Source organism: Entamoeba invadens (assembly GCF_000330505.1).
Source record: "Entamoeba invadens IP1 unplaced genomic scaffold scaff_1105074726297, whole genome shotgun sequence".
Taxonomy (NCBI): domain Eukaryota; phylum Evosea; order Mastigamoebida; family Endamoebidae; genus Entamoeba; species Entamoeba invadens.
This window is the reverse complement of record NW_004440111.1, coordinates 10,844-28,350: the sequence shown is the minus strand read 5'-3', so window position 1 is coordinate 28,350 and position 17,507 is coordinate 10,844. Positions and strand designations below refer to the sequence as shown.

Here is a 17,507-nt window from a genome sequence, read left to right as displayed (position 1 = left end):
ATCCCACCCATCAGCTTCAGCTGAGGCTGGTCCTCGATGACCAAGGCGTTGATGAAGAACATCACAATTAAGATGTCTTTTACTCTCATTGTTTTTCTTTTTTAGTTTTACTTTTTTACAAAACCCAAAAATACCAAAAAAGCTGACAGGTTTCATTTTTGAGATGAAATCTCAAAAAACAAATGCCATAAAAAACGTACTAATCCGGGTTTTAGGCTTCCTAAAGGAAAATGGCTGACAGGTTAGTTCTGGTTGACAGGTTAGTACCTCACCTGTAGTAACTTGAAACTCAATTAAAATGAAAATCAACTTCTTCATATAAATAGAATTTATTTCTCATCAAATAAACTAAATTAAACTAATGTTAATTTAATAATTATAGTTAATTTAAATATTAGTTTAATTATAATAATACTATTATTAAATATATTATAATCAAAATAATTATTATAGTTATAATTAATTAAATAAATATAATAAAAGTTAATTATAATAAATTATAATATTTCACTTTTATTAATAAAATAAACCATTTAATTTCATAATAAAAATTTTAATAATATGTCACACATTTTGTTAATGACGATAAATTAATATTAATAATTAAAAGAAACTAAATGAATAGTACAAATTTTATATTAAATACTTTCAGATACAAAAGAACCAGAGAAGACATAATAACAGAAATGGAATGACTTTGTTTGTCTCGGAGATCGCACTCCACGCGCAATAAAAACGATAAGAAAGGACTTAGTATTCATACGATGTTCTTCTTGTTATTTCTTCTTTATTTCATAGAAGTTCTCTCAACAGTTACTGTTAAATGTGAATCGGAAGGATTATACTGTGTTAATGATACAGCACACAAGAACGACTATTATGTATGTTCTGAGACATTTCAAGGATATCGCCCGTGTTCTCCCGGGACTTCTTGTATTTACTTTGATCAGATTCCGATCGGTTTCAACCCCTGTGGGATACCACCACAGTCATTAAAGTGTACAGAGAAGTCGTGTGAATCTTCCCAAGACACTAGTGATGATCGTTCTGCAGCAATTGAAGACAAGAGTACTGATTTAAAAGAGTTATGTACCAAGAATGGCTATTTCTGTGTTGATGAAGAGAAGAACAAGAACAAGTTTTTGATCTGTTCTGATGTCTTCAAAGGGTTCTTGACATGTCCCAGTGGGAGTGTCTGTGGCTTTAAAGGGGAAGTTCCTTATACATCTAGTCCTTGTGTAACCAAGTCGCTTACTCAACAGTCTTCTTCTTCTTCTCAAGTACAAGACACTGAAGTATCCAAAGATCCTTCCAAAGACGATTCTACAAAGAGTCAAGAAGAAACTATAAATAATAGTATATGTACTAGTAATGGTAACTATTGTGTGCAAGATGGTAACCATACCAAAGAGTATTATATTTGTAGTGATGAGTACAAAGGATATGTCTATTGTCCTGTTGGGACTATATGTGGGTATATAGGACGAGTCCCTGATAGTGACTCTCCATGTGTCTTAGAGTCTTCCATCTCCGTTGATACCACCAAAGACATTTCCACAGACGATATATGTCAGTCTGATGGAGACTATTGTGTTTTAGATGGGCTTCATGATTATAAGTATTACTTCTGTAGTACTTATTATAAAGGCTATTTACCATGTCCACTTGGCACTAAATGTGGATATAAAGGTAAAGTCCCTAATGAAGAAAGTCCCTGTGTCTTACTCGATAGTTCTATTGAAGACTCGTCACAACAAATCGAAAACAAATACCTCAATTTTAAGTGCAGGGGATTGGGACTCTTCTGTATCATCGATGGTATTCATAACGATCAGTACTATCAATGCTCTGAACAATTCAATGGGACAAGACATTGCCCTAAAAACACGTGGTGTAAAGGGGAACAAAAATTGCCATATACAGAAAGTCCTTGTGTCTTTCTCGAAGATATCACTTGGGATTAATTCTAATTCGTTGTAATATTTATTAATTACTAAATACTATTCTAATAGAATTTGTTATCTTCCAAATGGGATATTTTTGTCTGATTTATTTTAAAATTGTTTTATTATAATGATGGTTTGTGGAAAAATTATTTCGGAATAAAAATATTGTTTAAAGAACAAAACGCGAAAAAAAGACGATAAAAACTCCATTTTTGAAAGTCGTCACTTTTTTTATCGACAAATAAAAAACACCAATTTTGTCTTTTTTACATTTATAAAAATCGAAATGTTTTGTAATTTTTTGTTTTTACTATTCTGAAAAACAAATGCTAAAAAATATAATAATCACTACTTATACAATAATACCAAAAATACGATAAGAGTGGATAATGAAACAAGTTGATTCTAAAAATGGCGGAAAGAACGTTATAAAAAAGATAGAGCCAAATAAAAAGAGAATTAAAAAAACTCATAAATATCATGCTCTACCTCTTTGCCTTACTACCATTGTGCATCTCAGCAGCAGTGGAATGCAACAAGTACATGTCTACTATACCCGCGGACTCGGACTTAACGATGTCTGTTGGTTGCTTTGGGGTGGTCACAACCAACTTGAATAGTGTTAGTGGAACAGGGACACTCTTCATCGGTCAATCCAACACAGTGACCATCAAAACAGTGACAGCAAGTGATACAAAGAATGCTTTGATTATTCAAAATGAAGGGACTTTGACTTTGGAGACTTCAACTGGGAATGTCAGACTCTTTTCCTCAACAGACGTGAAGGTCATGAAAGACTCGACCTTCTCAGTCTTCTCCGCGAGTGGAATTAGTGTCGATAATGCTGTCACTAAACTCATATTTAATAAGTTCTATTTGAATAAGGACTTCACTATACCAGAAAAGACTCAAGTCACTATAGGAACACTGTCTTCCACATCAACTTCTAAATCAGCAGAATTCACTCTTCAAGCTACAGGCATTAAATTTAGTATTGATAATTATGACACTGATTTGTCATATGCGGTGTATCCCTCTGCTGTTAAAGTGTCGACTGGAACAGTCTCTACTACTGTTATTGGAACAAAGTGCACAAACACTGATACATTCACTTTGGAGAACTCGATTTGTCCGTGCACTCTCATTGACTCGGAATGCATCTTTGAAGTCAATTCTGATACCTTCACGATACCTGGTTCATTCGATGAAGCACATCCAGTTACTTTTAATGTCTTGAAAACTTCACGAATTAGTGGAACTGGAAATTTGGTGATCAAGAAGTTGAATATTGAACAATTAGCGACTGCCACGTTCAATGGATTTACTAGCGTCACTGTAAATGAAGAAACTGGAAGCGGCAATCTCATTTTTGAAAACATAAAATCGACGATTAAGGTCACTGGGACGTCTGGGGCTATCAATATCATTGGAGGAAGTGCAAATATCATTGCTGACTCCACAACCCAATACACTGGAATGGTGGCAGTTAGTCAGTCAGCAACAGTCAATGTATACACACGGGTTAATCAAATAAACTTAATCTCGCATTCAAGAGTTAATGTGTATAATGATGTGAACGATGTTCAGAATGTTTCTATGGACTCCACTTCAGTGGTGAACTATAAGGGATTGTACACCAAGGCTAATTTGACTTTTATAAAATCAGGAAATGAAAACAATCTACCACCACAAAGTGTCATATTTGACATCTACGATGATACTTTAATCAAGAACTTTATGTCAAAAATAAAAGATAGCAACTTTTGGACAGTCTCGTGTGATGGAAGTTCTATCGACTTCCATTTAAATGATATCACGAAATGCCCGTGTAACCTCCACAACGGGTTTGTGACTGTGAGTACTAAAATGTGCTCGGAACTCTATTCAATAGGTTCTTCTTCTATTGAAATGAGCACTGAAAAGGTCATTACAGATTTTTTGAAAGAAGGGACGTTGAACATAACTCGTCCTAGCGTTTCACTCCAATCAGATTTGACAGTGAAGAAATTGATATTTAATGGAGGAGAATTGGATGGAAGTTCTGACACCAAATTCACTCAATTGGACGTCACAGAATTTTCAATAGTGAAACCATTAATATTGAAGAACGTGGAAGTCAGTGTTGTACCAGAAGGCGTTACTACACTCAAACTTATTCACTCTAAACTATCTGTTGCAGACAACGTCACTCTTTTGGACTTGGAGTCTTTGGACATCGACGAGAAGTCAAGAATTCATATCAAGAACGGCCAAGTGAAATCGAAACAGTTGCACTTAACACTACAAACGTCTTCTGCCACGAAGACAGACCCAATTATCAATTCAGAATTGTCCGACAATTTAATCGTAACTGAAAGCACAACAGCAGCTATAACAACAGGGACTACTAATGTCATTGCCATTAACCAAAAGTCAAGAACATTCTTGGGTTCAGTCCCAACGGGATTACTTCTCTCCTGTTCGCAACGCGTTTTTGTATCTTCGGAGTCTGAAGTGAATTGTGGAGACTACGATTTGTCGGAGAAAGTGTGTGTTGTCAATCCAACTGTTGAGAACCCAGACTTAAATAACCCCGACTCGTATTTGGACAACACAGATAGGAACTGCCCTTGTGTACACCACGCCGAATCAACTTATGATAGTTGCACCGTCAACATCGCTACGACAAAGCCAACTACTATCGGTGCTTCTTTGAGTTTCACTAAGCTTGTTATCGAATCTGAAGTCACATTAACATCGACATACAACTTAAATATTGTGAAGGAACTCAGTTTGAGCTCAGCAAAAGCCACATTCAACTTGGGAGGGTTTAAAGCGGAGAAAATAACAAGCGCAGTAAGTACAGAGCTTGTCTTAAACACAAAAGCGACACTTAATGAATTTGAGATCACACACCCACTCAATTTGACACTGATGAAAGACACCTTTTTCGATAAAGAACATGTCAAAGGCGATAATAAAGAACTCAAATTGGATGTCCACGGCTCTGTGTATCTTCGTAGTGGAAAGTTTGAAGTCGATGAAATGTCGTTGTACCAGACTGCCACTGAAATGAGTTCGATTTTCATTGGCTCGGCGTCGCAATTAGTCTTCACACCAAATGCCAAATTACACGTCATTGATAATAAAGGCGACCACACAAAGTCGTTTATGACAGGAACTGACGTGAGTAGTGCGTTAAAAGTGAACACAGGCCTTTCCATTGATTTTACAGGAACGTCATCCGTTTGCCTTCCATTGGCCACATTTGCGTCTGCTCCGTCTTCTGTCGACACGGAGTCGTATAACATTAAGAGTGCAACAAACGTCGAGTTGGCTGCTTTAGGATGTTCCTCGAAGATCTGGGTGGGATGTCCATCGAAAGCGACTCCGTTTGACTGTGGAGGAAGTGAGATGTGTGTGATCACCTCCACGGCGTCTTCAATAGATTCTTCTGTCAATACAAACTACGACAATATCAACTTCTGCCCATGTACCAACACTAAGAGTAGTTTATATACAACTGGGTGCGAAATTGTGGTACCGGAGAACATGGACAATGTCGTAATAACTAATATGGAAGGTACTATTAACAAACTCACGGTATCATCGAATGTTAAAATCAACACCAAAGACACTTTCACCCCATCAAAAGTGGTGTTATCGGGGAAGATCGAATTCACAAATGAAGTTTCGGATATTCTTATTCCATCGTTGGAACTCAACACTAATAAGTTTTCTGCTGTGACTTTTGCGGGTGCGGGAACAATCAATTCATTCACATCAAAATCGGACGCCACTGTGACTTTCAACAAGGGAGGTAACTTGAATTTGGACAAAGTCGGTGTGAATTCCAAAATCACAGTTAACTCGAACTCCATAGTTTCAGGGGAGGTTGTAGCGTTAACTTTGTCTAAAGACATGTCGGAGAGAGATTTGATAATAACAACAAAACAGCCGATTGCTGTGCGTGGGGAATTTTCAGTACGAAATTTGGAGGTGAGTCGACAGTCTGTGGATCAAGAGACTGATAAGATGAACACGTTCTTAGTAACGAGTGGAAACAAATTCACTGTGAACACCTTAAAAATCATTCCATCGACGTTGAACTCGTATTTGATAGCAACTGCTTCGGACATCAATTACATTTCAATTAAAAATAAAGCAGAGAACATTTATGTTGATAAATACAACTCCATTGCGTCATACAAAATCGATAAATTGAGCAGAGACGACATCGTGTGCACTATGAAAGACATCACGTCGGAAAATGAAATCGTCGATATCCCATTCAACGACGGTAATGAGGCAAAGTCGTGGGATAGAAAAGGGTGTGCGTGCGATGGTGAGTTTTGTGAGTTAATTGCGGGAGCCGTCAACCCGTTTGTCATGAGTGGAATTAATGTGTCCGAACTGAATTCCCTTCGTGTGTCGGGCGAAGCGACTTTAGTTGGGAGTCAACTGCTTGCAAATCAAGTGGAACAGGGGCAGAACCTGCCAATCACATTTTCAATAACAAAATTTGGCATTGACCATTTGAAAATATCGAAGGGAACAGCAGTGACGATCAGCAACACTGAAGCGTCGTCATTTGTGTATGACATAGAGGAACAGACTCAAGATGGAGATACAACGACAAGTGATTCAAGTTTGTTGTTTGAGAACAACACGGGTGCTGTCACTATTAAAACGAAGAGTGCAATTGTTGTATCAAAGATGAGAGTTGTCAACAGTAAAAGTGTTGCATTGTCGATGAACAGTGGCGTTATTGGTCAAATTGAGTTTACTGAAATGGAGATCAACGCGTCGCAACTCACGATGACTGCTGGGACATTCAAAATCCCAACAAGTCCAATTACAATTGTCATGACACAAGGACAGATGTTCCCATGGGTCATTGCACCAGCTGCCAAAATCATAGTAAGTGATGGTTCTGCTATGAAAATTGCCCTTTCAGGGGAGTTCAATGGAGATGTCCTGTACTTGGTAAGAACGGAGATACAGAACTTTGTCACGCAGTTTGGCGTAACAATAGTCAATCCTAAAGAACAGACCAAATATAGTTCATCAAACTATAAAGTAACTATAGACGCCAGCCAATATGAAGTGAAACAAGTCTGTAACATCTACGTAGCTCTTGTCAAGAAGGGATATACTGTTACAGAGTGTCCAGAAGATCCTCTTGGATCCGATGAAGCATTCATAGTAACTAACACGACAAATAATGAAGTTCCGGGGTGGGCAATTGCTATCATTGTGGTGTTTGCCGTCTGCACCGTCATCGTTCTTGTTCTGTTGATTCTCTTTGTCATCTACGCTAAACTCGTGTTACTCAAAAACAGAAAGAATAACAAAGTCTTCAACGCAAAGGAAAACATCTTCGAAGAAAGTGACGAGGACCAAACATCATCAAGCTCCGAAGAAAAAGAAAACAAAAATGATAAGAAGGTTGAAGAAAAAGGAAATAATGAAAGCCAACAACCTACCGAAAATAAAGGAGAAGAAAAGGATAAAAGTAAGTCGGGAGAAAGTACGGCAACTTCATCTAGTTCGTCGCCGTAATCAATTTAATTGACGATTTTTTAGTATGGTTGAATTAATTATAGGTAAATTAATAAAGATTATTTTATTAATATAGTCGGGGGATAAATAGCATTAAAAAAAGACAAAGGTAGTTAATTTTGATAAATGTAATTTTAAAACTATAATTTTTAAAAAATCTATTTAAAGGTCAAAATAAACATAAAATTAAAATAATAATTTAAATTATAGTTTTTTATTTTAAATGATTATAAATTGAATAATTATAAATTTCTATTTCAAAAATAAACAAAAACACCTCAATTTGTTCACTTAAAAAATGTGGAAGTCTAAAACGCAGCACTTTTTATGGTTTGTCTGAAACTTGTTTTGTTAAAGAATTTTTCCTTTGTTTTTTCCTTTGTTTCATTTCTTTTCTGCTCTTTTTCAACTCCAATTGTTTTAATGTTAAAATGGTCTTTCTCTTATCCTTTCTCAATGGGAATGGTTCAACAACGAAAGATTGAAAGATTTCAACAAATGATGTATTTCAGTGATTCTGTGACACTTTAAAAGATTGACACTGTTGTTAATTCATTAAACTCTGGCATTTTAATTATATACATCGTGAATATATATTGAAATACAGTTTTTAAACCAGTTTCTTGCATTTGAATTGCTTTTTTGTGTTGATTGCCTGTGGTTGTTTCATCGAGGGTTCCTTTCTCTTCTTCTTCCATTGTTTTCAAAGATTGAATAATATCAAAAATAGAAAGTTATGGTTTTCTTTTATTATCTTCAAAGTAGTTAATTGAAAAAACCCTTCTAATACCTTTATGGTTAAAGAAATTATATTTTATAGTTTTTTACTCAAATTAACTACTTCTGTCCCAAATTAACCCCCTTTATCACCCGACTATATATATACTAATAAAATATAGTATTATTTTTATATAATTATATTATTATTAATTTAACACCTTAAATAACATTGAACAAAATTCAAGTGGTCTAAAAATCGGGGAAATCTCGAGTATATTAAATAAATTTCCGTTTTTATAGAGTTTATATTATTTGCATAAACTATACACAAGCCAAAAAAAGGAAAATGATCAAAAATTTGATTAATATCCCTGTAAAAACAGGCCATAACAAAAACAAGGGATTTATTTTAAGTGTTAATAAGTAATCAAATTAGAAATTCTAATAATTTATAGTAGAAGTTTAATAGAGTTTTTGTATAGTAAAAAAATAGTTTATATTCTTTGAATAGTTAATGTGAAAATTTTATATTTTAAGTGCTTTAATGGATTTAAAAAAATGTGAAAAAAACTAAAAAAAGAGTCAAGATTTGGTTTAATTAAAATGTATTAGAAAATAAACCATTCTATAGTTATATTTTGAACTGAAAAAGAAAATCAGTTTGTTAAAAGTAATTAATAATCATTTACATCTTAAATAATATGGCTAATTCAACTTTCGTGTTTAACGTGGCACTGTTTAATAATAAAACGATATTTTTATAGTTATGTATTAATATATTTTAATTAAATTAAAAATAGTAAAAATGAAGTAAATAAATATGTAAAAAGCTTCATTGGTTATTTGGAAAACCTCCATATTTTTTACACATTTCAAAAAAAAAACTATAAAATGATGGTAAAAATAATAATAATAAATTAAATAATAATACCCGAAACGAAAATAACGACCGATAATAATTCGAAAAAAACAATTATCGAAAAATAGAATTGGAACATTCTCAACCAATGAAATAATATAAAAAATGGTATATTTTATTAATGAATTTAATTTATTTTCCATTAAAAATAGTCTTGATTCTTGTAAAAGTCAAAAGGTGTTCTCGAATCTCAAGAACATCTCACAATCACCGAGCGCGGAACGCAGTGATACTTAGGAGGGAAAAACTGGAAAAAACAAAGATGGCGAAGCCACTCAAACGCTCGAAATTTCAGAACCTGTCTAGTTGTGGTCTCTCCGGCACCGAGAAACAGAAAATAACCACAGTGGACGAGTTTGAGGGGGCCTTTCTTTTTTCTGTTGGTCTTGGGCAAGAGGACAACTATCTTTGTAGCCATGAGTTTACTTCGATTGTCGTAGTCAGACCCAAACCCATGGCATCTATCCTTCTGTTTGATGAAGACTAAACCTGTTCATTTGTTAAATACTTGCAAATAAATAACTATTGTTTCTCTTTGGGTTGATTATCCCACACATCGAAGTATTAAATAATTGTTTGTATGTTATGTTATCTTGTATTTAACACATGACAATACAATTCCTCACTCTCTTTCATAGTTTTTTACATCTTTTTGTCCTTTTGTTCCTCATAGTTAATTGTATGAATCTTACATTGATCACTTATTCATTTTTTTATAGTAAATTATTAATACTTTTACCATTCATTGCAATTGTAATTTCTAATTCAAATTCTTAATGTCCTCAAAGCGAAACAAATTAAAAATAGTAGTAAAAATAATTATAAAATATAGTACCAAATCTTTCTTACAAAAAAAAAGAAACTATAATTATAGCTCATTCAAACTAGAAACTGTGAAAGGTATAGTATAGTTCTAATGATGGCGAACGACTCCGGATATTACCAACAGCCCATCTCGAGTTATTCGGGCCAAATGAATAGTACCGGGTCACTTCTAGATGTGAATGAAGACTCATCGATCATCCGGAAATCGACGTCGTTATTTAATCCCGACCTTTCGACTAAACACAACATCGAGACGTTTCTCTTATGTCTTGTATTAGGGACCTGTTTCAACTTCCACGGCACTACTATAACATCGACGACTGCAGCACTTGGTGTTAATCTAGGGAATGTGTCACTGTTTTACTTTGTTCCTATAGTGTTTTATATCACTAATTTGATTACTGTGATCTTCCTTGTAGTGTTATCCTTTGTCACTCCAAAGTACCCATTTTTCCCTTTAAGTTGTATAACATTATTAGGGCAATATATTTTAACACTCATTATGACTCCTTCTTATCCACCAGTATTACAACTGTTCGATCATTTCGATCCGCACACCGTCAATCTCGTATTTGGAATATTTTTAGTATTTTGTTCATTCATTAATGGGATACTCTCCGCTATCAATTTCTCAACGTTTGTATATATATCTATCACGTTGTCCCCGTCACACTTGATCGGGTTCATCATCGGGACGTCTAGCGGTCCATTTCTTTCCGCACTCATCAATCTCATCAATAATCTCACATTACATCATAAACAAACTGTTTATATTGTCATCACGTTGACGTTGGTCGTCATTATTCCACTCTTCTTTATTAGCTATTTTTTCTATTGCTACAAAACTATTCCGCACTTGCACTCATTTTTCCATCAAACGGAAGAAACTACTTTTCTTTCTATTAATAATAGAATCCCATCAAAATTCAAACGATTTGTTCTCAGTATCAAGGCAAGCGTTTTGGAAATTAAACACGAAATGGTGACGTTAAAATACTGCACCACGTCCCTCTTTTTGGTCTACTTTTGCTCAAACTATATCTTCCCCGGAATGTTAAACAATTTCAATATCACCACGTCAGCAGAAACAATCACAACTAACAATAACTCAAAATACGTGTTTCATTTAAACGTCATCTCTTTCATTTTCACGGGATTTGATTTGTGCGGATCGATTGCGTGTTTTGCGCCATTCACACCGTCGAAAAAAACCATCTTGGGTGTCACGCTGTCCCGGGTAATACTCTTTGTTGTGTTTTGCACGATCCTCAATATTGGAGCACTCCTCGGAATCGATTCAAAGGAAGAAACAAGCTTGTTAAAAGGCATTCAAAATGTGATCGGAACGGTGGACTGTCTTGCTACAATTATCTTGGGGGCAAGTCAGGGGTATTTAACAGCGCATTGTATTCTCAAAATTTGTAAAAGAGTTGAAGAGCGTGTCGGAACGAACGTGGTTATGCTGATGATTTCATTGGGAGGTTTTTTGGGGGGAATCTTGCAAGTTATCATTCTCTCAGTCGCACAGAGCTTTTTGTGAAGATTTCAGACGCCAGAACGAGAAGTTAAAATGACAGGACATTTTTTTAAGCGAATATGTTTAGTTTAGTTTATTGTAAATTAACTATTGTTTATAGTTGGGTTGATCTTTTGAAAAGACGAAAAAAGAAGAATGGCATTTCGAGAGTTGTCATATCATCTGTGAAATACACACGAGATTGAAATGAACGGAATGATAGTACTTTTATGTGCGGCAATTTGTGAGGCAAGAACATACGGGGCATTTGATTTCTCGTGGTTTCCATTTGAGGATGGATATGTCCATCCATGGTTCTCGCTTATCATCTGCATCGTAGTATTTGCACTATTAATAATACCTTGTATTGTGATGAGTGTTATTGACTATAGAAAAGAAAAGAAAGAAGAGCTTCGTGAATAAATTCGTTGTTCATTTTTTTAATTATAATGGTTGAACGAAACATTGGTTTAGTTAAATTCTAATAATATTTATTTAAAAATAATAATAATTTACCCATTTTAAAAATTCAACTTGAATATTATTCAATATGAATTATTTTATTACTTTATAAAATGTTTATTAAAATAAAAAATATTGAATAAAAACCATTGAATTAATTATGGCAAAATTATAGATTGAAAAAAGCTATAAATTCGCATTCCAATACCAAAAAAAATAGGTAGGGTTTCACTTAAACAAACGAGTACTATAATTTTTAATAAAACGATATTATATTATTAATACAGTTGTAACCGAAACATCTCGTTCCACCAAAACCGCCAAGGCGGAACGGGAATAGCAGAGAACATGCCGAAAGAAGGGATAGAGGTTTTAACTGAGAAGCAAAAAGCTTTTTTCTTTCCAACGAGTGAAGAAGTATTAAATGCCGAAACGACCGAGAAGTTAGTCAAGACGATCTATGCTGTTAGTGAGAATGTTGAGCGCCGTAAAAAGATCCAAAAATTCACCACATTAGACGTTCAATCTGACGTTGAAGATATTGTCTTAGTTTTCCCGAGTCAAATAGCTTTAGCCGAGATGGCTGAAGAAGAAGTTGATGATGAGGAATTGAAGAAGATTGAAGATGATGTTGTGTGTACCATTTGTGGCGAGAAAGGCCATATCAGTGTCTTATGTCCCAACAGACAACTTCGTAAACCCGATCAACCGACTCTTATTCGCCAAGAGGATTCATCAACATATGTTCCTATTCACATGAGAAAACAAGCCGATGGAACTGCTTTCGAGAGAGACTTTGCAATTCGTCTTATTAATGTCCCACCTACCGTCGATGAGGTCGTCCTCAAAGCGTTGTTATTCAAATTACTCGGAAAAGAGGGGTTGGCTCTTCGTATTTATTTCCAATTGGACTACGAAACTAATGCAAGAAGAGACTGCTGCTTCATCAATTTCGCTACTAAAGAAATCGCTGAAAAGGCTATCGAAAAGCTCGACGGATATCTCATTGACTCAGCAAAGTTGTCCTGTTCAATGGCAAGAAAACGTGCTCAACTCCTTTGAAAAGTTTATTAACATTTTAAATGTTTTTATTAACATTTTTAATACCATTTTTAATAACATTTTAATAACATTTTTATTAACATTTTTAATACCATTTCAAATAACATTTTAATAACTATTGTAAATTTTGTTATTAATAACATTTTTTAGTTTAGTATAATTTAATTAATACTTTATTATTAAAAAAGACTCAAAAATGTCTTTTTGTAGAAACATAATAAAAAAGTGATGAAAAAAACAATTGTGGTGTTTCCAAAAAATAATTTTTGAATAGTAAAAAATAGAATCAAATAGTATTAATTACATATGTAATAAAATGTTATTAAGTACTAATAACAAAAAAAGAGTGATTGAGTTGTGGCAGATAAAGAACATACGAACCAACTGAAAAGTGTTGTTGAAAACAAAAGAATGAACACGTGAATAATAAACCAACTATAACTAAATAGTAAGAAGTACAATAGAAGAAGGTGGCGTCAAGAGTCAAGTATATATATAACTATTTTGGAAGGATACGTGTAACTTCACATATTCTAGAGTGAACCATTCATTTCAAAAGACTTAAAAATGGGACAAATGTCACACAAATAATTTCTTTCATGCCATCCCACCCATCAGAAACAAACTAATAAAAACCACAGAAATGGAAAGTACCAATGAGACTTCACAAGAGGAGACGTGTGGCTATTATTTAGTTGATGCGATTAGGCGGTGGACCGGATGGATGACTCCAATAGTTCTCTTTGATTCCGACAATGACTGTATCACCTCTTTTAAGAATCGAGTGATGCACCATCCCAATTTGTATTTCATAAACATCGACGAGTATAATAACACATTTGGATGCTTCACAGAAAGACCAGTTAATACCACAGACAACTACACTTCTAGTACAAATCATTTCTTATTTTCAATCCATTCGAAAGGGTCATACACATCACCAACAAGATTTTATCCAAAGGAAGGGAAGATTGGGGGCGTTTGTATTCATTCAGATAGTAATGATGGAGTCTATGGTATCGGATATAATGGTTTTGGATTTTCGTGTTGTAACATATACAATCCCGGAACTAAAAAGACTTGGTGCAATCATCTCGACCACACCTATAACAACATTTCTGATGAGACTTTTACTTGTCGTCCTTGGGCATATCCAAATTATCAGAGATACAGAATTAACAGAATTCTAGTCGTTGAGATGATATAAGACTGTACATTTCTCATGTTTTTAATTGACTCAAGTCGATGACGTGGTGCTCTATTTTTAACTAGTTCATTATATAGTTCTTTTACTAGAAAACAATTATAAGAGTTTTGAAGAGTGTTTTAATTCAAGAAGACTATGATATCTTCTTAGGCGATATACTCATAGACGTCCTCGTTCTGTTTGTACTCCAAGTAGTCTTTCATGACCAGTTCGTCGAGTACGGGTTGAATGATTTTAGTTTCTGTAGCGAGTCCGGTTGCTTGGATATCTGTGATAAGAACCTTTTTAGCGCACTTCTTTTCCTTCTTGAGTAACTTGACGACATGTGCCATGATAGCCAAAGTGTTGTCTTTCATTTCTTTCTTCTCGTCCTCTTCTTTCTTTTTTGGTATTTTAATTCCGGAGATGTTCGTGTCCTTATCGATCTGCACGATTTGGTGCTTGACATCTAAGACTCCAAGTTTGACAAGAAGGTCGATGACCCCGTCGGACTGTGGGACTTTCAAGTTGATGTTTTCTTTTGTTAACATTCCTTCAGTGGCCAAAATGAGTGCGACTGCTTGTGTATGGTTAAGTGTATATATTCCTTTCGACCCTTCAAATTGTATTTGATACACCGACGACTTGTGTAAGAATCGTAAGACCGTGCGTTCAAATTTCTTATGATAAAAGCCTACAAACATGACAATTGCTGGACGGAGTGCGTCCAAAGGCAACACATTTACATAAGAAATAGGCCACACGTGATGTGTGACTACCAATACGTGGACTTCTGGTTTAAAAATAAGACACTTATAGTATTGTGTGTTCATAAATTCCTTTGAAAGGTCATCACTCTTCTTCGAGTCTTCAAGCATCTTTGCTGTTCTGTGTATGAATTGTGACGATGAAGTCCCTTTCAATTTCGATAAGAAGTGTTGGGGAACGCCTTTCCCGTTAACTAAGGCGACGCCAATATATGACAACAATGAGGTATGCATCTGATCTTTAATTTCACACAATTCATATAACTCAAAAGCTAATGCACTCTCTTCATTCCCCATCACTTCAATGCTAATCTCCTTCACTCCAAACCCTTTAGATAACAATACGTTCGCAGCACTTTTTAAACACTGAAAGATCTCATCATTGGTCGGGTAGTTCTCCTTTATAAACGCTTTAATTGTCGAGTACGTATTCACTATACTCTTCTCGTCTTTTTGAAGCAATTTCTCAAAGACATTTTTGAGTTCCACTAACAAGTGGCTCTGCAGATTTAAAGTCGTGAAACACCGTATGAGAGCACGCGCTATCTTAACATCGTCCTTGAATGAATTCACAAAAAGCGCAACATGTTGATCGGCATTGGACTCGTTAAAGAATGCCCCAAAGACACTCTTCTCGACTCTCTCGCGAACGTCGTCGATTAAAGTGTTGTCGACAAATTGTATCAAGTCGTGCGCCCACGTCTTTTGTTCTTTGAAATGACTCACAACAAGTGCAGTATATGTGCTCACCGCTTCTTTAAATTCAGAGGAATATTTCTTATACCCAGAGACGTTCACCATCACCCAATAGAATTTGTAGTATATGTTTAAGACATTCTCCGCTTTCTCTTTCACATGAACGTCCAGTGAAGAGAGGCGTCCCACAGCCTTCGAGATTTGTACCTCAAGTTGTGGTTTCAGTGGGGTATAAAAATCTGCTCGGAACACACTCAAGAACAATTCCTTAGGCGTTGGAAATTGTTTAAAGTATTGTTCTTGGACCAAAGGGATGACTCGATTCAAGTTATAAAAAATTTGCTTCATAACAATGAAAAATGGGTCAAATTTCTGGATCAATCGAACGTATGATGGTAACACCTTTTTCGTGTCCAGTTTTAAAAATTGTTCCAAAACTTTTTTAAAAAATTCAGTGAATGAGGTTTCAAGGAGTTTGTACAATTGTAACACTCTTCCTGTGATATTTGTGCTCAGTACTGTTGACATCGCACTATTCAATCGTAAGATCAACTCAATCGATGGATTTTCTCCCGTCAAACTTTTGAGTAAAACACTCCAAATCTGGTCGTACAATTGCATCTGTACTATCAAGTTAGTAATATCAAGTTAGTAATATCAAGTTTCAGTCGAGAGCCTTTGAGGCTTTATTTCTTATAGTATATTAATAATAAATATGTTATACTTTTATTGAATAAATTAAACTATTAAAATACTATTGATTTATTAGTAATTAATTATTTAATGTACTAGTAAAGTACTATTAATTATATTCAATGAAATAAGAAGGTAAAAGTGGCTTAGAAGAGATCGCCAAAGCCACCGAAGTCCTCTTCGGCTTCCTCTTTTTTTTCTTCTTTTTGTTCTTCAGCTTTTTCTTCGTGTTTTTCTTCAGTTGCAGTTGTAGCGGATGGAGCAGCGGCAACAGCCATCGACCCCATCTCGCTTTTTCCTTGTTCAATCACTTCCCAAACATTTTTACCGTCAAGAGCCTTGAACACCTCCGCAATTTTTGAGTCGTCGACCGTCGCACCAGCGGCAGTCAAAATGTCTTTGACCTTCGCTTCTTCAGCTTTGTCGTGTCCAATTGTGCATAATACGTACGCGGCGATGTATTCCATTTGCTTTTTTAAGTTCAAAAGCCTTTTTATTAGGGCTTCTTTTGAAGCTTTACTCAAGTTACTATTAATATGGTTATTTTTATTATAATTTATACTATATAAAGTTGGTACTATAATTATAGTTTAAAGTTTTATAAATATATAATTTGTTTTTATAATTAATTATAAATAAGACTTATAATAAATAGATGAATAAATCAAACAATGGAGGAAGACAGAGATTGTTCAGCGACATGGGACGAGATAAATCGCGTGATTTGTCCAGAGAATATGGAAAGGATAGCAGCAAGAAATGCTTCAAATTCAGCGACGATATTAGTCATAGTAAATTACGTGGAGACACTCATCACAAGCAACTCGCCAAAGACTTATTTGAAGTTGAAACGGCTTATAGAGGCACTGCTACAAGACGATAGCCCAAATAAGGAGTGGATTTTGAGTCTTGTATCCCAGCTTAATAACTGTGATACAACAAAGGCAATGTACACTGAATTGTATGAGATAATTACACACCATTAAAAAACTTTGGGTTGATATAACAAATTATATATTTATAATAAAATTTACTATATAACATTATTATAAAAATTTTAATTAGTTTTCTATCAAAAGTAACTTAAAATGTCAGAATGTATAACAACTTGGGGCTTAAAACAGTCAGAGGGACTGGAACGTCGGGATATGTCCAGATGAGTAAAGCGTATTTG

The 17,507-nt window shown here is 34.8% G+C and overlaps 8 protein-coding genes across 8 annotated transcripts; 6 read left to right on the top strand and 2 right to left on the bottom strand.

Moving 5' to 3' along the window:
- Nucleotides 1–764: 764 nt before the first annotated feature.
- On the top strand, nucleotides 765–1,964 carry EIN_495480 (Cyst wall-specific glycoprotein Jacob family protein; the record flags this gene model as incomplete). Its single annotated transcript, XM_004253816.1, has 1 exon — nucleotides 765–1,964. The coding sequence occupies one exon, from the start codon at nucleotides 765–767 to the stop codon at nucleotides 1,962–1,964; it is 1,200 nt and encodes a 399-aa protein (XP_004253864.1).
- A 462-nt stretch (nucleotides 1,965–2,426) lies between these two features.
- Nucleotides 2,427–7,487, top strand: EIN_495470 (hypothetical protein; the record flags this gene model as incomplete). Its single annotated transcript, XM_004253815.1, has 1 exon — nucleotides 2,427–7,487. One exon carries the CDS (start codon nucleotides 2,427–2,429, stop codon nucleotides 7,485–7,487), a length of 5,061 nt encoding a protein of 1,686 aa, XP_004253863.1.
- Nucleotides 7,488–10,045: 2,558 nt separating this feature from the next.
- EIN_495460 (hypothetical protein) lies at nucleotides 10,046–11,491 on the top strand (the record flags this gene model as incomplete). Its single annotated transcript, XM_004253814.1, has 1 exon — nucleotides 10,046–11,491. The coding sequence occupies one exon, from the start codon at nucleotides 10,046–10,048 to the stop codon at nucleotides 11,489–11,491; it is 1,446 nt and encodes a 481-aa protein (XP_004253862.1).
- Nucleotides 11,492–12,277: 786 nt separating this feature from the next.
- EIN_495450 (hypothetical protein) lies at nucleotides 12,278–12,991 on the top strand (the record flags this gene model as incomplete). The annotated part of the gene is made up of 1 exon (XM_004253813.1): nucleotides 12,278–12,991. The coding sequence occupies one exon, from the start codon at nucleotides 12,278–12,280 to the stop codon at nucleotides 12,989–12,991; it is 714 nt and encodes a 237-aa protein (XP_004253861.1).
- A 643-nt stretch (nucleotides 12,992–13,634) lies between these two features.
- Nucleotides 13,635–14,198, top strand: EIN_495440 (hypothetical protein; the record flags this gene model as incomplete). The annotated part of the gene is made up of 1 exon (XM_004253812.1): nucleotides 13,635–14,198. The coding sequence occupies one exon, from the start codon at nucleotides 13,635–13,637 to the stop codon at nucleotides 14,196–14,198; it is 564 nt and encodes a 187-aa protein (XP_004253860.1).
- Nucleotides 14,199–14,344: 146 nt separating this feature from the next.
- Nucleotides 14,345–16,261, bottom strand: EIN_495430 (hypothetical protein; the record flags this gene model as incomplete). Its single annotated transcript, XM_004253811.1, has 1 exon — nucleotides 14,345–16,261. The coding sequence occupies one exon, from the start codon at nucleotides 16,259–16,261 to the stop codon at nucleotides 14,345–14,347; it is 1,917 nt and encodes a 638-aa protein (XP_004253859.1).
- Nucleotides 16,262–16,479: 218 nt separating this feature from the next.
- On the bottom strand, nucleotides 16,480–16,800 carry EIN_495420 (60S acidic ribosomal protein P2, putative; the record flags this gene model as incomplete). Its single annotated transcript, XM_004253810.1, has 1 exon — nucleotides 16,480–16,800. One exon carries the CDS (start codon nucleotides 16,798–16,800, stop codon nucleotides 16,480–16,482), a length of 321 nt encoding a protein of 106 aa, XP_004253858.1.
- A 204-nt stretch (nucleotides 16,801–17,004) lies between these two features.
- Nucleotides 17,005–17,319, top strand: EIN_495410 (hypothetical protein; the record flags this gene model as incomplete). Its single annotated transcript, XM_004253809.1, has 1 exon — nucleotides 17,005–17,319. One exon carries the CDS (start codon nucleotides 17,005–17,007, stop codon nucleotides 17,317–17,319), a length of 315 nt encoding a protein of 104 aa, XP_004253857.1.
- Between the last annotated feature and the right edge of the window lie 188 nt (nucleotides 17,320–17,507).